General features: G+C 54.0%; 8 protein-coding genes across 8 annotated transcripts; 5 read left to right on the top strand and 3 right to left on the bottom strand.

Annotated features, from left to right (window-relative positions):
• Positions 1-1,656: 1,656 nt before the first annotated feature.
• BZA05DRAFT_167452 (uncharacterized protein) lies at positions 1,657-3,585 on the bottom strand. Its single transcript, XM_051479161.1, has 2 exons — positions 2,906-3,585; positions 1,657-2,845 (listed from the first exon to the last, which is right to left on the bottom strand). The coding sequence occupies exons 1-2, from the start codon at positions 3,456-3,458 to the stop codon at positions 1,752-1,754; spliced, it is 1,647 nt and encodes a 548-aa protein (XP_051343129.1). The 5' UTR covers positions 3,459-3,585; the 3' UTR covers positions 1,657-1,751.
• Positions 3,586-7,031: 3,446 nt separating this feature from the next.
• BZA05DRAFT_441795 (uncharacterized protein) lies at positions 7,032-7,385 on the top strand (the record flags this gene model as incomplete). The annotated part of the gene is made up of 1 exon (XM_051486696.1): positions 7,032-7,385. The coding sequence occupies one exon, from the start codon at positions 7,032-7,034 to the stop codon at positions 7,383-7,385; it is 354 nt and encodes a 117-aa protein (XP_051343128.1).
• Positions 7,386-9,618: 2,233 nt separating this feature from the next.
• BZA05DRAFT_433786 (uncharacterized protein) lies at positions 9,619-10,479 on the top strand (the record flags this gene model as incomplete). Its single annotated transcript, XM_051486280.1, has 4 exons — positions 9,619-9,805; positions 9,906-10,048; positions 10,189-10,286; positions 10,378-10,479. The coding sequence occupies exons 1-4, from the start codon at positions 9,741-9,743 to the stop codon at positions 10,477-10,479; spliced, it is 408 nt and encodes a 135-aa protein (XP_051343127.1). The 5' UTR covers positions 9,619-9,740.
• Positions 10,480-13,256: 2,777 nt separating this feature from the next.
• BZA05DRAFT_331812 (ribosomal protein S5 domain 2-type protein) lies at positions 13,257-14,278 on the top strand (the record flags this gene model as incomplete). The annotated part of the gene is made up of 2 exons (XM_051480609.1): positions 13,257-13,614; positions 13,680-14,278. 2 exons carry the CDS (start codon positions 13,257-13,259, stop codon positions 14,276-14,278), a joined length of 957 nt encoding a protein of 318 aa, XP_051343126.1.
• Positions 14,279-14,641: 363 nt separating this feature from the next.
• On the top strand, positions 14,642-15,669 carry BZA05DRAFT_471255 (uncharacterized protein; the record flags this gene model as incomplete). Its single annotated transcript, XM_051487948.1, has 2 exons — positions 14,642-15,302; positions 15,356-15,669. 2 exons carry the CDS (start codon positions 14,642-14,644, stop codon positions 15,667-15,669), a joined length of 975 nt encoding a protein of 324 aa, XP_051343125.1.
• A 1,843-nt stretch (positions 15,670-17,512) lies between these two features.
• Positions 17,513-18,708, bottom strand: BZA05DRAFT_387411 (uncharacterized protein). The gene is made up of 3 exons (XM_051482578.1): positions 18,072-18,708; positions 17,927-18,002; positions 17,513-17,869 (listed from the first exon to the last, which is right to left on the bottom strand). Exons 1-3 carry the CDS (start codon positions 18,264-18,266, stop codon positions 17,844-17,846), a joined length of 297 nt encoding a protein of 98 aa, XP_051343124.1. The 5' UTR covers positions 18,267-18,708; the 3' UTR covers positions 17,513-17,843.
• A 1,496-nt stretch (positions 18,709-20,204) lies between these two features.
• BZA05DRAFT_332228 (ThiJ/PfpI family protein) lies at positions 20,205-21,042 on the top strand (the record flags this gene model as incomplete). The annotated part of the gene is made up of 2 exons (XM_051480638.1): positions 20,205-20,642; positions 20,719-21,042. 2 exons carry the CDS (start codon positions 20,205-20,207, stop codon positions 21,040-21,042), a joined length of 762 nt encoding a protein of 253 aa, XP_051343123.1.
• Positions 21,043-21,377: 335 nt separating this feature from the next.
• BZA05DRAFT_167395 (uncharacterized protein) lies at positions 21,378-23,124 on the bottom strand. The gene is made up of 4 exons (XM_051479160.1): positions 22,861-23,124; positions 22,508-22,798; positions 22,096-22,446; positions 21,378-22,044 (listed from the first exon to the last, which is right to left on the bottom strand). Exons 1-4 carry the CDS (start codon positions 22,946-22,948, stop codon positions 21,467-21,469), a joined length of 1,308 nt encoding a protein of 435 aa, XP_051343122.1. The 5' UTR covers positions 22,949-23,124; the 3' UTR covers positions 21,378-21,466.
• Positions 23,125-23,440: the final 316 nt, after the last annotated feature.

Here is a 23,440-nt window from a genome sequence, read left to right as displayed (position 1 = left end):
TGTGGGGTAGCGTATACCAATGTACCAATGTACATGAGTTGAGTTGAGTAAGTACATGAGTTGAGTACGTATCCGCCTCCAGTGCTCCAGAGCTCCAGTGCTCCAGTGCTCCAGAGCTCCAGTGGATCCACCACCACCACACACCACCACACCGCCGCCGCAGAAATAACTGTACAGTGTGGATGGATGGGTGACTGTGCACTGCGCAGTGTATGTGTGGTGGTGGTGGTGTCCGCATCCTCCGTCCCCCCCCGTACTCCGCCCCCCGTACTCCGTCCCCCTTACGCGGAGGACGGAGTACGGGGTGAGAAACGAACATGCAGGTACCATTTGATGCCTTGCGTCTTGCAGTCAGTCGTGCAGTTGTGCGTCTTGTGTTTTGCAGGCAGTCGTGCAGATCGAGTGTCCGCCGCACCACCACCCTCCTACGACCAGCAGCACAACCACAACCAGCAGCACAACCACAACCAGCAGCAGCAGTAGCAGCACCAGCAGCAGCAGCAGCGGGCATCATCCCGCTCGCTGTATCCAGTGTATCCAGTGTATCCAGTGTATCCAGTGTATCCAGTGTATCCAGTGTATCCAGTGTATCCAGTGTATCCAGTGTATCCTTTTTCCATTTTCCCTTTTCTTTTTCTTCGTATTTACTTTCTTTTGCATTCCTTTGCATGTTAATTTAATCGCATCGACACTTCCACAACGGCCAGCTGCGAGCCTACGAGCCTACGATCATCGTCTTGCAGCCTCACGAAATGACGATCCCCAGTTGAATGAGTTGAACAAGCAATTATTTCTTTAAGACCAACATTATAGTATCCAAAGTATCCAAGTCCAGTCCAGTTTGCACTTCCAATCCACTCCACCGCCCAGCACCATCCAGCTCCCGAGCTCCAGTTCCATTCGAAACGCCGGAAAAGTAACCAAACAGAGCCAAAAAAGCAAACGAAAAAAAGAAACAAAAACGAAAAAAACGAAAATAAAATTGGTATCTGGTATTTCGATCTCCTGTCCGGTCCTGTCCCTATCCTGTCCATATCCGTCCCCGTCCCTTTTTTAGAGTAGAACTGCTCAGTCGAGGGTATGGGCGAAAAACAAATAAAAAACTGTACTCTCAGAAGGCTTTCAAAGAAAAGGAAAAGGAAAAAAAACACCGGAAAAAAACTTCTATAATATGAGTGTGATATATCCATCCAATCCAATCCAATCCATTCCCTTTTTTGTGTGACCGGTCCGGTCGGTCGGTCGGTGTCCTCCCGGGGGCCGGGGTACGAAAACAAAAAAAAAACCCCAAAAATAAAAAAAAAACAGACCAACGACCAACCAACAAGGAAAACAAAAGCCGAAGCCGTTAAACGAATATCCTTAAAAGTTAAAGAAAGTCGTTTCGTGAAAGGAAAGGAAAGGAAAAGGAATGAAATCGAAAGACAAAGACAAAAACCCTGAACCGATATGCGCCACTTCGAGAAGGAAAGAACGGTCGAAAAGGAACCGATACAGACTTGCAAGGAAATAGGGAACCCAAAAGTAGACAACACCGCTTGACCCCGTAGGGTAAAAGCATCAAATGGTAAAACAAAAGCTGGTTGAAATAAGAATCATAAATATCGTAATCCCGTCACCAGGGGGAAAATAAGAACTGAAATGCGGTGTATATACGATTGGAAAGTCTATAAACAGGCGAAATGTAAACGCCATCCATGGCGGCGAGGGGGGGAGTGGCTGGATGGGGCGCGGCGGCTATGTGCCGGCGGCTAGATTTGTGAACTGCGTTCCGAACCGGAATGGCTGTAGGCATCGATATTTGGTAGCGATGTAACAGAGGTGAGTTGGCTGGACGTTGCTTGCTGTGTGCTGCCAAAGCTGTCGAAGCTGGAAACACTCGACATGGCCGAATATTTGACCTCTGTCCTCCGCATCCCTTCCAGCATCTTCTTGGATTCGTTGACGCGCGTTTGCCAGGTGCTCCGGTGCTCCTCTCGCTGGAGCTCAACGTTCCGGATCTCCTGGGGGCTCGACCATCCGCTGCTGACCATGCGGGCCAGCGTGGCATCGTATGCGTCGATCTCGGACTGCATCTCCTCGATCATGTCGGCGAGAGAGTTTGCTGTTACCAGAGTCAGTGGGGCTGCTGGTTTGCGCGGCGCCGATGATGTTGCCGGGTCTATGCTGGGCACCTTCTTGTGGGCATGTAGCAGGCCTCCCCACGTACCCAGTGACGTTTGAGATGTAGACGCGAGCGATGGCGACATTAGCGGTGAGATGGTCGGAGGATGCAATGGGCTGCAGACAACATCCGTGGGTGTTTCGGGTAGCGATTCCATCCTTGCAAAAGCGGGCATGCCGACCGTTCTGGGTGACTGCAGCGGTGAAGCGAAGAAGGAGTCGGTTTCGACGCAAGGCGACCTTGGCGATATGGAGGAGGGCAAAAGTGTAGGCGGCAGGATCGCCTCGGGAGATGAGAGCGGGCTATAATTGTCCTCAGCCCTAGGGAGGGATGTCTGCTGTTCCACATGCCATCTCCCGAAGGAATCGTCCGGCGGTGTACCAGGGGCGATAACTGCCGAATATGTTGGCATCGTGTCTATTGGCTGGAGCGGTGGTGGCTGGGCAGACATGTCGTTTGTTCCGGAGATACGTCTCTTCAGGCTCGCCCGTAATTTCGCGGGAACCACCTTGTTGAGGATGCTCGTTGCGCGGAGTCTCGCACCACCACCCAATGAACCCTCGTTCTTCGGGGACCGTGGCGGAAGCGTGAGCGATGAAGGGCCAGATGAAAAAGCTTCAGCGTCAATTGCTGGCGACGTCGGCGATCCGTGATTGGAAAACATAAACGGTTGCTCGCTAGCTGCAAACAAAGTCAAGTTAGCTCTGGGGAACGTCCGATCGGGGGAATCGCGTCGCGTACCATTGGAAGGAGGGGTTGGAGGCATTGCGATGGGAGCGAGCTTCTCGTTGTAGTGATAATGCGACCCGTAGCACGACTCTTCGAATGCCTCCCGTACGGTTCGTACCGTGTCCAGCCGCGGAAACGCGACATCTTTGGTGCCCATCGTGCCCGCGGCCCCCACTGCCAGTCCCAGCCCGTACTCTCCGCAGCGGTCCTCACATTCCTGGCAATCGCACTCGCTCGCTTCATCCTCCTCTTGTATCGAAGTTCCGACGATCGATGAGCCGGCGCCGAAAGGCATCGCAAGGTGGCGGATGGGCGAGATGTCGGTCGGTGTGGCGGGCGCTGACATTACCGGTGTACCGTAGTTGTCTGGTGAAAAGACTCCGCTGGGTATCGACGAGTTGAGCGATTCGATGTCTGCGTCTCTGGTGGCGGTGGGTCCAGAGTTGAAGGTGGGAGTGGAAGCGTTCGGGGAAGGTAGGATTGGGCCGAGAGGTTGTAGTTCGGGCTTGCCCCGGCGCTCGGATAGCCGTCGAGGGCTCGGTGGTATTGGGTAAGCTTGCTCCATCGTATTTAAGTCGGCGGTCAGATAGCGCTGAATTAGGTAGACCGAGGCGGCGGGTCGAGTGGACGAGAATGTTCGAGTTTGAGTTTGAGCCGCTACGAATTTTCGCTAGCGCGGTTGGATTCCGGTGATGCTGTGCGAAGCGCGAAACAAAATTGAGAGGGATCGGATGGACGAACACACGAGATGCTGGAGTGATTGTGGGTGTAGCGAGTCAGCGATGGTGGAGCCCTGGTGGATGTGAAAAGGGAAGAGGTGATGGATGGTGTTGTTGTTGTTATTGTTGTTGGATGGAGATGGGAGCAGGTGGTGGTGGTGGTGGTGGTGTTGGAGGTGGCCTTGTATGAGTGGGGGGGGGGGGGGGGGGGAGGGGGAGGGCAAGTGGCAGGTGGTGGTGGTGGTAGGTGGAAGGGATGTGGTTGGATGGACGCTGGATGGTGGTGGAGGTGGGTGGGTGGTGGAGGGTTTTGATATGATGATGATGATGGGCCGGTCCGTGTGTAGTAGTGTGCATGGACGAGTTAAGCCACCGTTCCCTTCCCTTGCGGTCGTTTCGTTGCTCTGCACGACCCGACTTGCGTGGCACCGGCTGGAGGAATTATATAGTTTCCCGTTTTTTATGCTTGTTGGTATTGCACGTCGCGTGGCAGGGAGTGCCGGTCCGCTTCTTTCTTTTGGCCTGTGCCTGGCAAACGTCAATCGGATGGTCTTTCCTCGTCCAAACAGATGAAGAAGAAGCCGAAGACGAAGAAAAAGAAAAGAAGAGGAAAAAGAAATCGAAATCGAAATAGATGAAGATTAAGATGAAGATTAAGAAGAAGAGGCAGAAGAGGAAGCAGAGGCTTTGTCCGGCGTGTGTGACGGTGGTGTCGCTTTTGCCTGATCCCGATTGGCAGCTGTCGACCGAAAGCAAGCAGAAAGCAGGACTCCGTCGTACACTCTGTTCGACGAATACCCGGATCCGACGACAGCAAAGCTGTGTGCTGTGGTCGCTGTGCTGTGAGGCGAGGCTAGTGGCAGCAGCGGTAACGCTGTGTCGCTTTTATTCTTTTATTCTTATTCTTATTCTTCTTTCTTTTCTTTCTGCGCCGGCGGACGGACCGACGAGGGAGGAGGAGAAGATGCGTCGCTGGGAGCACGATGATGTGGGGTGGGGTGCAGAGTCGAAAGTGTGGGGAGGAGAGTGGGAGGGGGTGTCGGATCGACGATTGCGTGCGTTGCGGCGGTCGTCGGCGTGGGAGGCTGATGGCTGAAGGCTGAGTCTGGGGAAAGTGTAGGCGGGCGGTGGTGGCGGGCGGGTCACGGGCGGGGATGGACCGATGGATGGATGGAATCGCGGGGAAGGGCGGGGAGGAGGGGGTTCGAGGGTAGACGGCGCCGGGACGGGGCGGAGCGGAGCGGGCAAGTGGGCTGGGCAACTGGGGGAGGCAGAGGCCAGAATCAAAAGGATGGTTGACTGCTCGACGATGACGATGCACGCATCCACGGCCAGGTCGGCATGACCAGCTAAGTACTTTGTACTCACCAGTGTGGGACAGGCTGGCCAGATGCCAGAGGCCAGACGACGCGGATGGGTGGGTGAATGGTGCATCGCAATTAAAAGCAAGCAGGCAAAACATGTGCATATAGTGGCCCGGACTGGCCCTCCTGTGCTCGGAAGAAGCATCTACAGTCGATATCTATCATCACGGCAACTACCGCACACATGGAAGAAAAAAAACACCGCTCTCTTCGGGGTCCCACAGACCAGACAAGCGTCAAGTGAGCCCGAAAGTGCTCTGCATAACCACATAAGCGCTTGACAAGGCGGCGGCACAACCGACGAACGTGGGTTAACTTGGGCAGGCCCGCCAGCGTCTCGGGTGGCGGCGACAAACCACGCCCTTGCACCGTGGCGTACGGTATGCCAGGAAACCGTGGCTCATCCGAGCTCTCCTCCTCCTCTTCCTCCTCCTCCTCCGACGCCCCGCAGGAATTCTCCGAACGATGGCCAGCCATCTGCCGGATTCCGCAGGGCGGAATGCATGTTCTGTGGCATTCTTCCACGCTAGATACGACGTAGTTACGTCGGCATGTCGTTCCTCACATGCACAGTGCACACACATGTGTACTCTATGTAGCTCGCAAAGACAAAGGGAAGTTTGGTCCTTGCGTCACATTCATAGTTGGGACTGGGTGGCTGACCACGGCCAGTTGAGAACTCCTACTCCAGTGACTCCACAGCTACTGCTCCTCTTCCTCAATCGTCGATCACAGCATTTCGATGGTCAACTTTCGCAATGCTTCGCTCCGTGACACACGGTCATGTGCGCAACTCTTTGCCAGATAGCCGTCGACCGCTCGCCGTTGGCCGTTGGCCGCTGCTGGGGCTGGACAGCTGCGCCACTGCCCCAGAGTCCCACACCGCCGCGGCCACGAACGGCTGGGCCGAAGAAGAAGAATACCGTAGAAGCGCCCGCTGGCGTCTAACTAAGGATGGGGCTGTACTTTCTCCAAGCAGCCGCTTACTAGTAGTTACATACATCCAAGCTCGTTTCTTTTCCCTCAAACACCAACGGGAAGAAACTGCTGCACGGGTCCTCCTTTTTTTCTTCTCTTTTTCCTTCTTCCCTTTCCTTCTTTCTTCCATTTGCTTCCTGTCTCTTCGGCAATGCCTTTGCCTCGCTTTGCTTTGCGTAAATTACCTAACCCCGCCAACCGTATCGAAGTCTATTATGCGTTGCGTTTGCGTTGCGTCGCGTTGCGTTGCGTTAACGTTGCAGGAAAAGACGGGTCGTCTCTACTCTGCTTCTGCCTACCGTACTCTACTCTACTCTAGCCCGCAGCAGCAGCAGCAGCGGCGGAGACATAAAAAATCCAATCCAATCCCATCCCATCCCGTTCACACGGCACTTTGTGCGCAACCGCCGCGGAGGGGGGGATGGGAGGTGGTTTTTGCCGACATTCGCGTGGGCCACTCCGTAATATTCTACATACGCCATGCCTCAAAAAGTTACCGATCTCCAAATGCATCTGGCAGATCAGGGAATCGGCGGCGGAAAAGCAATGGTGATGGTGATGGGACGATGGGATGGAGAGGGTGGAATGGAGGAGGGATGCTGGATGGATGCGTGACCGTGCCGATCTTTGGCGAAGGGGGACAAGGACAAACAAAAGCAAAGAGAGCTTCAGAGTTCAGTCCTTTGACGATGATTTCGAATGCATAACGTAGATGCCTACTACTCCTACCGTACTACATACTCCATAGTACTCCATAGTACTCACCATCGCATCGCTTTCCTGGATATGCAACTTCGGATAGCGGCATGCCGGGCACGAGTGTTTTTTTCTTCTTCTTCTCCCTCCAACTTCTTCTTCTTCGCCAGCTCTTACCGCCGGCGGCCAGTAGTAGAGTAGAGTAGAGTACGAACCGAACCGAACCGCCCGTGGGGGGAGTAGGCGCTACTCCACCAGAAAATATCCGGTGCATACCTTATACTCGAGTAGATATAGGTCGTAGGGAGTTTTGGGCGAGGCTGCGGAGTTTCGTCTCCGGCCCTGATACGGCCATTGACGTTGACAGCACGGGATAAATTGATGCCTGATGTTTGGTGTTTGGTATTTGATGTTGTTTGTATTCGGGCCGTCGACAACGTGGACAACGTGGACAACATGGACAACATGGACAACATGGACAACATGGACAACATGGGCAACATGGACAACATGGACAACATGGACAACATGGACAACATGGGCAACATGGACAACATGGACAACATGGGCAACATGGACAACATGGACAACATGGACAACATGGGCAACATGGACAACATGGACAACATGGGCAACATGGACAACATGGACAACATGGGCAACATGGACAACATGGACAACATGGACAACATGGACAACATGGACAACGTGGAGTTCATAATTTATTACAACTAGGTACGGTATACGGTACCTATACCGTCGGCAAGATTCAAGCGAAAAGAATCCGTGGAGGCGCCGGTTGGAAGTTATACATACTAGGAAGGTAGCGCCCTGCCGAACCGAAAGGCCGGCTGGATTGTGAATTCTGGAAGCTTTGGTTTTGGAATTATCATCTCCCGTAAGTATGTGTGATGGGTGTGTAGAATTTAGATAGAGTACCGTCCCTACCGCGTTTCAGTTTCCATATATCTATATGTAGCAGAGTAGTTACTGGTATGTACACTTCCTGTTATTTATCTATCTACCGGTATTCCACTTACCTGTGTATCTACTACCTAGCATCCCGACGCCCGTCCGGGTTGATTTTTCCGTAATGATAGATAAGTAGGCGTTCGAAGACCCCCAATTGGCAACTGGCAACTGCGAACCAGGCAAACCACATAGTCTGGGTATGATACTACCGTAGTAGTCTAGGTAGGTGGTCTAGGCAGTCTGGGTAGTAGATAAACAATGATATCTAAACATCTGGATAAACACCATCCAATCCAACAAAAAAATTCGCTCGGCCCCCAGTCTTACTCTAGCAGATCTAAGCACGCCCCCCCCCCCCCCCGGACCCCCGAGGATTAGAGTATCCGAGCCTCGCCCGAGATTACTCTGGATGGGGGCGGGATCTAGCCGCAATGCCGGTAAAAGAGGCGAGTTTCTTCGGAGGATGGGGAGGGGGTCCGGGGATGGAAGGGGGGCTGGGCTGGGGTAGGGCGAGTGAGATCCGTTGTAAACATTGGGCATAGGAGGGCATAGGAGGGCATAGGAGGGCATAGGAGGGGTCTGGCCAAGGGGGGGTCTGGCGGGGGGGGGGGTCTGGCCGCCGGCGGATGATCTGTGATACTTGTTGACCGCTTGGGGGCTGCGGGGGGGGGGGAGAGTGGACGCAGGGGGACGAGGCCGCGGGGGACGTGTTTGCGGTTGGGGCTTTGTTTATACTCTATGTAGTACCGTAGTCACTGGGTGTTTCCGCCAAGTAAGCCGGTACTACCCAGGCTGAGTGGGTAGGTGCTCCGGGAGCCCGAGTGACAGCGAGAGCGAGCTGAACGTCTCTCACCGCTCGCAATGGTATTTTCCCGCAAAGCAGATAACCGCTGGTACAATAGCCATCCTCAGTACTCACGTCCTCTGCGTCCTCTGCGTCCTCTGCGTCGCAGACGTCCTGACCCTCCCCCTCCCCCTCTCTACATACGACTACTGACGACTGACGACTTCTTCCCCACAGCTGACGTTGATGATGGAGCACACACACACACACACACACACACACACACACACACACACACACACCATACAGCTTGCTTTGAAGGCTACGTGCGTGAGACAATCTACTGCAATGGATAAAACAAATATGAGACATCCATCCCGTCCACCCGTCCACCCGTCCACCCAACCATCCCGCCGGCCACCCATTCCCGCCGTACGTCCACCGTTGCGACTCGCGAGACGCGCGCATGCTCGTCGTCTCGTCGCCTCTCTTTGCGCGCAACTACCAGCTTGGCTACGAGGCCACGACGGAAACGCTATGTACGGTACTAAGTACACATACATGTGTAGGTACCGTGGGTGGTATGAAGTATGTACCGCAGCCAGATAACGGCGCATGCAGGTCTTTCTGGACTCTGTGCCGCTGGATTCCAGCCGCTGCCAGTAGCTGCCAGACTGCTCTAGATGTGTCTCGTTCAGCTGAAGATATTCTAGAGTAGTTACCGGTAACTACTCTACTTACACCTACCCGACTCCGACTCTCCGAGCCTCCCGAAATAACTGTTTAACACCACGTATATACCTACTCCAACAGTCTGCTAATCTATCTGAGTACCCGTGTACGTGGCTACCTAGCCAGCCAGAGTAGCTAGCAGGGAACGGCTATCTACGACTTTGTATGTATGTACTCTATGTATGTAGAGTACGAGCACATCTACATACCGGTATCTCTCTATCTCGAGTGCATGGCTGCCTGCACCGCACCGCGCAGCAGAAATTACCGCAGATGTCTACTTAGAGCTCATTCGCAAGCTCGCGCTCGGCAGATGACCGGAAGGGCGGCGGGACGGGACGGCGGACGGGGCGGGGCGGCGGGGGCGGGCATAACCGCAGGCTAGGTACTCCGTCTACTGTGCTGTCCAGCTCGAGATACGGACTTCGTCGCATAGATATCACAGCATTTCACTGGGGGGGGGGGGGGGGGTTGGCGATGCAACACTGAGCACCGAGCACCGAGCACCGAAACCTCAGCCTTAGCTACCCGTACGCTACTCTAACCAAGCACCTTTGTACCCAGCAGTGGTGGAGTTCATCCGGCTGTTTTCCGGGGGATGCATGCGGCGCTTGCATGCCAGTCTGCCTGCCTGCCTGCTAGTGTTCCTGCCAGCCAGCCTGCATGTGTGCGTGCATCAATCCTTCCTTCCATCCATTCTTCCAGCCATCTGTCTATCCATCTGTCTGTCTGTCTGCAAAGAAGTTTTGCGTTTTGCGTTTTGCGAGGCGAGGCGAGCGGGAAACGCCCAGCAGGCTGTACCTACTACCTACTGGTACTGCGGTGGTACCGCGGTGGTACTACGGCGGCGGTAGTGGTGGTGGTAGTGTTCCGCTGCCTTCTAGCGCCCCGGCGGAGGTCATGCAGCTATGTACACGCTCTATGTACTCGATGTATCATGTATCAAGTACTATACGTGAGAACTTTTCACGAAGCTCCGGCGGGCTGACGATGGCGTTGCGCTGCGGTGTGTCGTTGCGAAAAATTATTCATTATCCCTGCAGCTTCCAGGCACCGTCACGGACAGGCACGGACAGGCACGGGAAAACACCATCGGTATGGCATCACCATGTGCCCCGCCGACAGAGGCCCAGAGGTCGGATGAATATGTAAGCATACATTCAGACAGACAGAGAGATACAGACAGACGCTCACAGTCACACTCTTATCTCGCCCCCACCTCCACCTCTACTTCTTTAGAGTACTCGAGAGTACCCTCCCCTCACAGAGTCACGGCGGAGCCGGATGTTTAAGGACGTCGACCCCGGCTGTGGCGTCGCTGAGGGATTTGTGGATCCGTGACTTTCCCGGTTTCCAGGTTTTTGTTTTTTCTCTCTCGGTTTTCTCTGAGAGATACACCCCGTGTGTGTGTGTGAAGTATGCATATGACGAAAACTTGTTTCCGCGATGTTTGCCCGTCCTTGCGAGGCGAGGCACTGGCTGCTAGGTATGATACACCGCACGTTCGTCCCGTGGGCCAGTCGCACACTTGAGTGTCGCACACACGCAGTGCCCATATACCGTAGATGTGCATACCGTATGTATCGCTCCAGGACAACATTTGAGCTGCCGCAATTCTTAATTCTCAATTCGCAATCCGCCTTCGCAGCTGCTGCTGCGACCTGCGACCTGCGGCCTGCGAAACGGAATTGGAAAATGGAACATGGGGTACGGTAGGCAGGTGTCGGCAGAGCACGTATCGAGTCTCGAGTCTCGACTTTGTGTATACTCGATAGTTTATTCGGGAGGCCAGGCGAGCTCGAGCGAGCGAGAATTCTTCCATGTGCGGACGCAGGCCTGGAGAGCGGTATTTTCTTGCTTGCATGTTTGCATGAGCATGACGGAACGGAGGAGGGCGATGGGTGATGGGTGCGCCGTCACATGTGGCCGACCTATCCAGACAAGACAAGACCAGACGGACAAGACCAGACGGACAAGACCGGCGTCGTGACGTGACGTGCCGGTGTCTGGCCTGGAAGAAGAAGAAAAAAAGGAAACACTCACTCACTCACTCACTCACGCGAAAAGAAAAGAAAAGAAAAGAAAGTCGAAAAACGGCCAGCAGAAAGAAAAACGAAGGAAAGAAAAAACGACGATATCTAGATTCTACGATCCGGATCGTCGAGCGGGCACAGATGTGGCGACAGAGATAGAGATAGAGGTGGAGATAGAGATGGAGATAGAGTACGGTAGGGAAACGAATGAGGAATACCTACGCAGTCGTTCGTCCGAAGTTCATTCTCGATCGGGATTGACGGATTGGATTGCGCCATCGATAGGTACTCTACCAGATGGCGGATTGGGGGAGGGGAGGCGCGCTCCCTGTGGACTTCGAGCTGAGATTTCCCGTATGTACATACGGTAGTAGCGGCGGTGGTGGTGTCTGCGGCCGCACATGGAAAGCTCGGGGCCGGGGGGGAGGGGGGATTGTGCAATGGCGGTGTGGGTGCGGGTGATATGCTGTGCTTCCCATCTACTAAGGTCTTCTTGCCGGTCCATGAGCAACAGCTGATGGACGAGCAATATAGTACACTCGGCTAAGAACAAAAGCAAACCGAGTCTTACGGTATTGAGAACGGTACCGAGGCCAACTCCGCGTGCGACGGGGTGGAGTGGGGTGCAGCGTGCTCGCTCCCAAATTCCCAATGGCGAGCAAAAACAAATCCTACGCATTCGTCCTTCCTGGAGCCTGGAGTTGGTATGTCGGATCCGATCCTCGCCGTCACTGAGTCCACACTGATTCCCCAACCGTTAGGCTGCCGCCTTTCAGAGTAGATGCCCACGGATTACGCGAGAATTGAGAGTTTGTATGCTGGCTGGTACTCAAGATACCCGAGTGATCTTCCGGCCTCAAGGCTCAACGTGCCGCATCGGCATCGGCATCCAGTGTTTTCCGAAGGCTGAAGCTAGCCAACGATATCATTCCAGAAAAACTACTGTCCTCTTCATCGGTCCTCCCCGATATATGTACCTCTATCACAGACATAACGGCCAGGACTCGGGAAGGTCACTTTGGCCGTCACTCGTAACTCCACCTCTCAGCTGGGTGGGCCGGAAACGAGCTATTTAAGTACCTATTACCTTGGAAAGTATGTCGCCTAGGGAAAAGACAGGGTATTCTACAGCACCACGTGCACTTGACTCTAGAGCTTTCCAAGCTACATGCCGGAGTAGGTAACCGAAGGTTTCGGTTTCGGTTTCGGTTTCGGTTTTTGGCACGGCGGTTCGGAGCACGGCGCTGCACTGGATATCACTCGTAGTTTTTTGTTTAATCAGTAATTGCTTGCGACCTAGATAGATCAGCCACATCGGGCCGCCTGATGAAAGCTGGGTTGGACAGAGGCGGGGAAACGGGGGGCGAACGGGTAGAGATATTGCCATGATCTAGATAGGTCGCACGTAATCAATGAATGAACCAAAAAAGACCTAGATAGATCATGCCAATATATGTATAAGCTCCGGCTCAACACTACTGTCCAACCCGACTTTCATCAAGCGGCCCGATGTGGCTTTCCCTGCCCTCCGTACGAATTTTTCTGGGGTCTGGCACCGTATATCACTCGCCCTACGAGTGATCGCACATGGTGTAGGAATCTTGCAGCACAATTATGTACATAGCACCCTCGTAGTTAGAAGCGACATTTATGTAAAGAAGGTGGTGGGGAAATACATTCACCTACTATTGGATTATCCTGGAAGCCAAGGAGTAGCTGTGAACTCTGGCGATTGGAAAGATGCCTACATGGCCGACACGAGAAATAGGTACTTCAGGCAGACTCACCATACTGTCTCCCTGACGCGATAAGTCACAAGTACAGATTCACCTTCATACGGCGAATGACGGCTTCACCTGGGGTCACAAAACTGTCGTCGTAAGAATCCGCGCTAACCAGCTCGAGTGGCAACCCTGATCACATCAATGAGTTAATCACGTGTCTCTCGCCTCGCCTGCGTCTGCGCGCCAACGGCAAGTACCGTTCGCGAAGAAAGCAGCAGAGCAGAGCCGTCGTCCCCAACGTCACAACTCCAGCAGATCCCACAACAACACCGCAACGATGGCCACGACGACGACAGAAACGATGGGCCTGTCCTTCCCCGCGCAGACGTTCCAGAAGCTCTCGCCGGGCTCCTACCTCCTGCGACACCTCCAGTCCACGGAACCCACACGGCCCTCGGCGCGCGCACCGGAAGCGTTTCGCGCTCCGTCGCTCCATACCAATTCGCTATCGCACGCGCAGGGGTCGGCGGTGGTGCGCACTGGCGATACTGCCGTCGTGTGCGGCGTGCGCGGAGAGATCTTGGGGCTTACACATGGAGAGGGGAGGACGAAAGGGAAGATTGATGTGCACCGGAATGTCTCTGACGGCACCACCGGGAAGTTGGATGTCGACGAGGAGATCAAGACACACTCGCTGCTCGTGCCAAATCTTGAGCTGGGTATGTTCCACCCCACCCCTCCCCCTGTGGATGGGCGGGTGCGTGCTAACGGGGAATACGTGTAGGCACTGGCTGCTCCCGTGACTACCATCCCGGCCCACCGTCGGACTTTGCACAGGCGGTGGCGGAACGATTGCGCTCCCTGCTGCTCGATACTGCGACGTTGATACCGGCCTCTACACTGCGCATCTGCGATGTCGAAGGCGAGACGAAGGCCTACTGGGTGTTGTACATTGACATCGTGTGTATCTCACTCGACGGCAACGTTCTGGACACGGCATGGGCGGCGGTGGTGGCTGCACTCAGGTCCACCAGGCTGCCAAGGGCGATATGGGATGCGGATAAGGAGATGGTGGTCTGCGATCCTAATCCTGCCGCGTACCGTGCCCTGGAGATGAGGGAGCCCGTGTTTGTGGCTTCTTTCTGCGTCTTTGAGAACGAAGGCGAGGAGGAGGAAGGCGGAAAACAGAGGTGGGTACTCAGTGATCCCGATGAGTTTGAGGAGTCCGTGTGTGTCGAGAGGGTGCTGGTTTGTGTAAGCGAAGGAGGCAAGATCAAGAGGATCGAGAAGAGCGGTGGCCTCACGAACGTCGTCGAAGTGTTGCCGGTGTGCATCAAGAGGGCTAAGGAGAGGTACGAGACGTGGGTAAAGATGTTGGGTTGATTGCACCTGAAGAGCTCGAATACATACCATTCCCAAAGATCTGATTTGTATACAGCAACAAAAGCATCTCTACCAGCTATTTATTGACAAAAACCAGCCCACTGACTTTGAGACATGCGGTTCAATGTTTGCGGACATGGTCTCTACGTGAAATGGCCCGTGCCAATACAGTTGATAAACGTGTTACGTTAGCCGCTGCTACAAACTGGCTCTTTTACCTTACCCTCCCACGCTCAGACACCATACTCATCGCGAAAAGTTACAGCCTACCCGCTCTATTGCATTGATATAACAATTTTGGCCCTCTGAGATACCTTCAAAGTGTTTTGATTACTGCTATTACCCAGGCAGCCTCCAACCAGCATGAACTCTCATCTCTCGATCACAAAGCGCCCCAAGCCCACCATCAGCAATAACAATCACGCTGCCGTCGATGCCCTCCGTTTCATCGACCAGATCGACTTCTACCTGTGGCAAGCCAACAACAACGAGGAAACCGTTCTCTTCCGGATCCCATCAACACTAACCAACGCCCAACAAGTAGCGTGGTACAACAAGCTCCTAACCTCGATCTCACCGCGGCCTCTGACCCTCCTCGATCTCCGGCGGGCGCTGCTAACCGACTTCGGCGTGGATGCAAAGACCGCACGCACGGTGCTGGCCCGCTACGATGATGCGGGGTACATCCGCAGCCAGGGCTTCAAGCTGGTGATGAGCTATATCGACGAGATCGAAGCGGCAAAGGAGCGGGAGGTGAAGATTCTGGCCGACAGGGACAACGCGGACCGCAAATGGAAGAGGGTCCTCGTTAAGGCTGAGAATAGGTACAAGGCTGAGCTCAGGGAGAAACAGAGGCTTGTGGAAGCGCTGGGGAGACGCGTGGAGGAGCTGGATCTGGCGGTCAAGGGGCTTACTGCCATTGTGGTTGCGAAGGAGGAGAGGGATATCGCCGCTGCTTGGGGAAAGTATGAAGCGGAGTTGAAAGCTGCTGGAGAGAGGTTTAAGGAGGTGATAAGCGGGAGAAGTATGGCGTAGTCTGTGCGGGTTCTTTGGTTAAGCACTGATGAAGATTGGTAGGATCGAAAGGCCCCGGCGCCGGTGGGCAAACCGTGTCTCCAACTCTACCGATCAGCTATCGTCGTGAAGAAACACCTTCGGACGGCGAAGATGAGTTGGAGGAGCTGCTTTTGGGAAGTTCTGTGGTCAGCAATAGGGAGACTCCACGAAACTCCATGTCGACGCTCGGCGGACATCCGTTGCGCAAGCTCCCTCAAAACGAACGGCCGAGAGCGATTCGAATGCGCTCCGCGAGAGTGAAGCCGTACGTCCATATTGACATTAGGGATCGTCGGGGGACGGTGGAGGGCCAGCAGAGAGAGTCTTCCGGTTGATTGGTTGAATTGGATTCGCTGGTGTACTATTACATACGTGCGGGCTTTTGGAACTCGTGGGAGGTGGGACTGCGTCCTGGTGACTTTGCATGACTCGGCAGCAGCGAGTAGCAAGTTTTTTTTAGACTGACTGTATTCTATGAAAGAAAGAGCGATACAGGTGTTTGTGCTCCCTTTTTGCTCGTGTGTCAAGTGGAAAGGAAGAGATAGGGCCAGATTAACTTTGGCAAAACGAGTGACATAACAGGACGAGCTAACATATTCTATGACACGAATCTTATATAGATAGCAGTACTAAAGCAACCTTACTGACTTCAACTCACACTCTCCACCAAACCACTCATCAATGTCGGGCGTGTTAGGTTCCGGTTGCGACACTCCGCGCGCTCGGACTCCCCCAGATTCCATCTTCGAGGCCATCCTATCGAACTTCAAGTAACACTGGAGTCCTATCGAAGACCCGACGGTGGAAGAGAGCCCCCCAAGTACCAGCACCATCTCGCTCCAACGTTTTCTGGATTTCCTTCTCCACAGCATTGGCAACCCCTCTAGCAGTATCGGAGACATCCATATTGGAGACATCAGCTCCTTCAACAACGCAACTGCACAGGACTGGATGCGCGCACAACTGCAGGAGTCGCCCGATCTCGGCCAATTCATGTTAGCACTCGCCGAACAGCGTCCCGCGAACATGGAGTCGATCAAGAATGCTGCCAAAGAAACGGAGAATAGAGAATTGTAGGAGAGGCTGCACGTAGTTCAGGCGAAGATGAGTGCCATGGCTGACAACGGTGCGGCTACTACCGGCGTCGATTTCGGACCCGCATTGGAGAGGGTGGAACGAGCGGTAAATTGAGTGCGGATATGCTGGGACTTGGACAGGAGATTAGGAAACGTATTACGAATGCGACCTGTGGGAGTTCTTCTAGTAACGTTGTTTTGTGGATTACTGACCTTGGTACTATGTAGCTCCTTCGTGTGGTTCCCCTAGCCCTCGCATTACTCACGCCCCTCGTCCCCGCTATGTCAGTCGCACTCCTGTCCCCTCACTAGTCAAGAAGCGTGCTTTCAGAATCAACCATATCGTCTTCAACTTTGCCGGTCTGGAGGGTCAGAGGGAAAAGAGTGAGTGGAAGGACTTCCGTAGGATCTTTGTAGTTCTGCAGGAAGGCTCGGAGTTCAAGGAGCTTGAGAAGGAGTTCTTGGAGGCTGTCAAAGAACAAGATCCGGAAAACATTGGTGTGCTTGGTAAGGTGAAAGAGGTCATATTCTGGGAGTGCCATGGCCCCAAGATCACGCAGAAGGTTTGGGCAGGTGTTTTTGATATCCTCGGTGACTTGGAAGCGGAGGTGGTATTTTAAGATTGTGCTGAAGAGATTCTACAGGCGGAGGCTGGTGGTGAGATCGCGAAGGCATCTAACGGGCTAATACTTACGCATGGAGCACAAAATGTCCTCTTCCCGCTCGAGCAGCCATGAATAGAATATTCTACCTACAACCTGATGGCGAGTCGCGAGTCGTGAATCGTGAATCGTGAATAATTTCCTCCCATCGACCGAGAGGCCCACAAGGCCAGGAGATTGTATAGATGTGCTTACGTAGATCTCTCGATCATTTATTTCCTTCGTGACCCGTGTTTTGCGCCGGAAACAAGCTTAGCTATGACGGTAAATCTCGCCCACTCTAGGACTGACAATCTTGTCCGTCCACCGGGGCAGTAGGGCTCTGCGTTGGACCGGAAGGTCGCCCTACCTTCGCCCGCCCCACGGCCGGCCGCCCTATCCGTCCACCGGGGCATTGGACGGAAGGTTGCCCTACCATCGCCGTACAGTGCCCGCCCTACCCTCACCACACAGTGCCCTATCCTCACCACACAGTGCTTGTGACGGACATTTGCAACTAATTCAAAGAAGAGAAGGGTTGAATCTCCTCTACCCCTCTAACTCCCCGTGTTTCCTACCTACCACCACCATTACACAACACATCATCCACATACATAACCCCGACCTCGTACAAACTCATCAAATCATCAAATCACCGAAAATCCACACACATACAACGAGAAAAGAAACAAACACATACAATTACCACAGGCAGCAATGGAATCAGTTTCACTTTACGATGAGATGCCTAATTCTCCGGACATGGCCGTGGATACGCGCCCCGAGATGCGTCTAGTGGTTTACGCCGGCAACCCGCGGTATGCTAAACATTCCATCCGAGCTTACATGAATATATGCAGCTAATAAGTCTGCAGTCCTCCTCTCCCTGAACATTGGGCCGGAAACAACGACCTGTGGTGCGTCCCTCGCCAAGCTGTGATCAACTACCAGGTCAGCAACCTTCCTGCACCCTAACCCCCCCCCAACCATACTATTTCTAACATCACACTCCATCACTAGGCCTTCATGGATACCATGCACATGATTGGTGCCTTTCAGGACTGCGAGTATTTTGCGGTTCTGTCTGCCGACGGCTACAAGATCCACCGAAACTTTTGGGACTTTTACGCCTCGCGTCACAATGTCCTCTACATTTGTCTTCAAGACCCGAACGGATTCGATGAGTATCAGAACCAGAACCAGATGGGTTGGCATGTTGTTTATGCTCCAACCTGGATCTCTCACGAGTTGCGCGCCCCTGTGGCCCAGGGATACCCCGAGAGGAACCCGGAGAATCAGCTCAATTACAGAGACCCTCCAGCGTTGATGCCATCTGCATCGCCTCAGTTCATAACCGGTCCGACCACTACCCCAGTCCACTCTCCTACCGCTGGCCACGTGGATCCGGAAATGCCAGATATGACGAGCTCGGTGCCGAGATCTCCTTTCTCAGTCGGCCCTGGTAGAGCTGGTCACGTGGATCAGGAAACGCCAGATATGACGAGCTCGGTGCCGAGATGTCCTTTCCCAGTCGGTCCTGGTAGAGCTGGCTTGGTCCCGAAACGTGCTACCGATTCAAAACCTGAGCTGAGCCAGCCGATCCCCCTGCAACCTCTATTTAATCCTTTTGTAGGAATTCAGTCACAGCGGTCGAGAGCATCGGAGTGGTCGGTAGGATCCGGAGGGCTAAGCCGTCGCAGTAGCTCCGCCTACGAACCTACGCAAGGCTCACTTGGAGTGCCGAAAGAATGGTACCCTTTCTACTCGATCAGAGAGAGAATGAGATCCCCAGTCGTCGCCTTTCCAGGAACTGGTAAAGAATTCTGGAGACGCGAATACCGCGCTAATTTACCGTCCGTCAGCTCCGGAAATAGCAGCGGCAAGGAGATCTTGAGAACTGGCCGATTTTCGCCGGTCGTGAACCCTCCAGGAGACGGTACCGAGTTCTGGAGACACTGGAACAGACACAAGCTCGCCGACACCCTCGAGGCTATGGGTTTCAGCAGATATCATTGCCGGGAGTTCCAGGATACTCCACCTGTGATCATTCCGGAGCCGACCTTTCCGGGGCCAAAGAATAAGGAGCCCGCCGCGCCCAAGTTCGTCCCTGGACCCGTTGGACCCCGTGAACCTGAGAACGAAGGCCAAACCATCATGGTCGGCAGCTGCCTGCGCGATCATGCCGGTGGGATCATTACCGAGACGACACTAATGTTCAAGTCCCACCTTAACATGAAACAGGTTCATGACCAAATTCTGCAGTACTATCTAGCTCACCTCCCCCATCCCGAAGGAAAGCAGATAGGCCTCAAGATTACCCAGAGTCCCAATGGAATCTTGATTTATCCGACCGAGGATGTCGGTGGCTATACAGTCGGAGAGTTCGAAGATCGCGAGGACTGGGTTCTTGATTGCCGTCCCATGCCTATCGAGGAACTTCAGCGCCTGTCTCAGACCAACTCTCGGGACATTCACGGCCAGGACATCCACGGCCAGGACATCCACGGCCAGCAGACCCACGGCCAGCAGACCCACGGCCAGGAGATTCGCGCCGAACACCAAGAGAGCGAGCCTCGTCGTATGAATGCGGTCGAAGAGTTCCGTGGCCGGATGGCGAGGATGAGGGGGGACTTCAAGAAAGATTTCGACAAGATGGCCTGAATGAGTAGAGTGAGAGTTGTAGGTTACCACGTCAAATTTCGGAGGAAACGTTCTGTTTGGTTCGATGAGGGACGAAGCGGTTAGAATAGTTCTACGAGTGAAAAATGACAACTGGTTACCTAAAAATTTGCAATGTGGCGTGACGTGACTATGTAGATAAACTGAACCCAGAGTGTACCATGATCTACATCTTCACAAGATAAGACTCGGCCGTGAGTGATAAGCAATGTGAGTGACGTCATGATGTCAATGTCGCGTCCGGCACCGGTGGTCCCGGATCGTCGTGCCAACAGGGTCCTTTCAAGATGTACAATGTATGTATGAACTCATAGCAGCGTAAGAGCTCAGTTTAGTCGGAATATATCTATCACCGACCCCTCTATCCCTCACCACCCGGTATGTACAATCCCTCAATTGATGCCAATCACCTGCATCACTACCCACCTATACAAGACAAACACCACCAAGGACACCACCAACACACCCACCACAATGAGCGCCAAAAAAGTCCTCATCGTCCTCTCCTCTCGCGACAGCATCACGGTGACCAGCTCCGACGGCAGCACACGGCAGCAAGCGACCGGCTTCTTCCTCAAAGAGCTAGCCCAACCGCTCCTCCGGCTCCTCGCGGCAGGCTACACCCCGGTATTTGCCAACGCCGACGGCAGCAAGCCGGCGCTGGACCCGCTGTCCGACAACGCGCTGTGGTTCCTCTCGTTCACCGAGAAGGCGCGCGAGAAGGAGCTGCTCGAGAAGATGGCCGTCGAAAGGAACTTCGCGCAGCCGAAGAGGTTCGCTGAGCTGCGGGATCAGCAGCTGCAGGAGTTTGCGGGCGTGTTTGTGCCTGGTGGACATGCGCCCATGGAGGATCTGGGGGTGGATACGGAGCTGGGGAGGATTATGGGCTGGTTTCATGAGAAGCGTCTGCCGGTATTTGCTTCCTTCCACTTGTTTTTTCTTTTCCTTTTCCCCGTACGGGCGGAAGCTAACGGATCGGACGGTACAGACTGCGGTGATCTGCCATGGCCCCATAGCCCTGCTCTCTGCACACTCCCCCGCCGACCCCGACTCCTTCCCGTACAAGGGATACAAAGTCACGTGCTACTCCAACAAGGAGGAAATCACGAACGAGTTTATGTGGGGTGGGAAGCTACCGCGGTGTGAGGATGCGCTGAAAGAAGTGGGATGCGACGTTGAGACGCCAATGGTACCGCTGATGCCGAAGGTGGTGGTAGACCGCGAGCTCGTGAGTGGCAACGGCCCGACTAGTGCCGATCAACTGGGCGAGAAGTTTGTCGAGATGTTAGAGAAGGGCGTGGGCAATGTTTAAGAGATGGTGGGACTGCGTGGTTGCTACCTGTTGTACGATACCTACTATAAATTGCCGTCAAAATGGCTATGATACTTATTTTGTAACTCGGAACGGATATGGCTGCTCTTACTACAGAAAGGACTCCAACAAGACCATCGCTTCCAAGTCTGGAACTTCTCTCCATTCGTCTTACGCTCATTCCTACTGGAAAACCCCATCGTTCCGATACTCAGATTCGATGCCGAGTGACATCATGTGTATCTAACGATGGGCCGATTTCGCCTCATATCCATGAGAACGTTTGAGAGGATAATCATAGAATTGATGTGCAATCTAGATTGCATTTACCTTGCAAAGTGCCGCTTCGTTGCATTCATTCTCATTATAAACGTAAACGCATTTCATCTAACGTCTTGGTGGCGTCGTATTATAGCCGTAGTAATCAAGACCTTGAGCCCTTAATATTTCTCTTCTGCTTCGGCTCGTCAGGCTCAACATCCTCCATTTCCGAGCCAAGCTCATCCTCAAGGTCGACGCTCTGCTCTCCATCACTCTCCATCTCATGATTCTCATCGGCGTCGGAATCGCTCTCGCTGCCGTCACTCCCGCTCGCACTTCCATCATCGTCTCCATCGGCGTCGGGGACATAGTCCTCCTCCTCCTCGTCTTCAGCATCGTACAGCGCCTTCTCGAGCTCTCCCATCCCACTGCCATCTCCAACTTCGTCGCTGTCGGCTTTCCCGTTGACGTTGAAGTGCTTTGCGCGGCGCGTGTCTGCCATCGATGAGTCGTTGAGCTTTCGCGCCTTGATGTAGGCGTCGATACCAGGATAGTCTTCCTGGTCGATCATTGAGAATTCGAATTCGCCACCGCCACGGTCCTCCTGTACTCGCACCGAGAGGTTGAAGGTCCGCTTTGTGATAGAGGTATAGGAGACGGAGTCGATGTCGCTGAAGGAGAAGTACATGAGCGGTTTCTTGAAAGCCCAGAGGATGCCGCGTTGGAGGAAGAAGAGGTAGCCTAGTATCCATCAGCCTCCATTTCCCGCATCTTTAACGAGACGTATGATACCTTCTTTATTCCCCCGATGCGCCTTAATATGAAACGCCTTCTCGCCCTTCCGATGGCTCTGCACCACCGTTGAGAAGAATACGCCGACCTTGGGCTCCTCAACTGCTGAGATCTTCGACTTACTCGGCTTCAATTGCGCATTGAAAAGATCCACCAGCAGCGTCCGGTACGTTGTAGTATCGTATCCCATCCCCATCGCATCGCCGCTCGCCGTCTTTGGTGCCCCGTCGGGAATCGTAAACACAAGCGCGTCTTTTGTGCTCCCCGGAAGCCCGTCCGCTCCAACAGGGAGCAGGCAGAAGTTCCATTGTCGCATGGCCTTATCAGGAACGGAAAGACAACAGGCGTAGTCTAATCTCATCACCATTAGCCCCTACTCCACCCCCGGAAAGACAGTAGCGTGGGGAGGTACCGATATCATCATATAGCAAACCAAACTCCACATCACCGGCCGCGGTAACGGCATTTACCCCCGCCGTGGTGAAAACGAGGTTGAACTTCTTCCTCTGCGGAACACTGAAGCTAATGCCTTCCACCTTGAGGACTGTCGTCGCCATGGACTGTGCCGGTGGTGCTGGCGAGTCGCGTGGTGTGTCGAGCTTCCGTTTCTTCACTACCGGCTCCGCAGTGTTCGGATCGTTGCGGAGGCTCTGGATATATGCGCCGATGTCAGTGAAGAGGCTGGCGGATTTGGGGTCTTTGGCTGTACGGCGTGCTGTGTTAGCAAGCTTGTGTGGAGGAGGTGGTGGTGCGGGAGGTTGTTACCGATCGCGGCGCGTACGGACGCATTGAGCTTTTGTTGGGATGGCAAAGGGAATGCACTGTCCACCCATGACAAATCTGTGGACGCCATTGCGTATGTGTCGTCGGGTGGGTAAGTTTTTTGAGGGTTTGGTGGAGGTGAGGTGGATAGGAGTGATGTGAGGTGTGGACTGTGGTGGGTAAGGTAGAGGTAAGTTCCGGCGGCATATAGCGGCGGCGGCAGTGAGACGCCTCGTCTCGCGTCCTTGGCGCTGTTAGAGCCACCCGCTGCTACTGTCACTTCTAGGCTCAATTGCATATACCGATAATCTAAGGCTCTGATACGTGTGGTCATTCTGCCTGAGTTTTCTTGGAGCTCTCATTTTGGTTGATGCTTTCATCAGGGGCCACACGAAACCTGGCCCCCACCACACGGGTTTTGCTGGAGATCGGGCCGACGGGGTTCCATTCGGCTTCCATCGGCCAGGGTGAGTCGGCTTCTACTCCATGTCCCGCAACCGCATAAATTCCATCTCCAACCACACGCCACCACCACGGGCCGTTGAGGCTGAATAATAGCTGCGAAATTTCCCGTCCCTACCGA

This window comes from Tricharina praecox, assembly GCF_024521635.1.
Source record: "Tricharina praecox strain CBS 144465 chromosome Unknown BZA05scaffold_3, whole genome shotgun sequence".
Lineage (NCBI taxonomy): Eukaryota > Fungi > Ascomycota > Pezizomycetes > Pezizales > Pyronemataceae > Tricharina > Tricharina praecox.
This window is presented reverse-complemented; position numbering and strand designations above follow the sequence as displayed.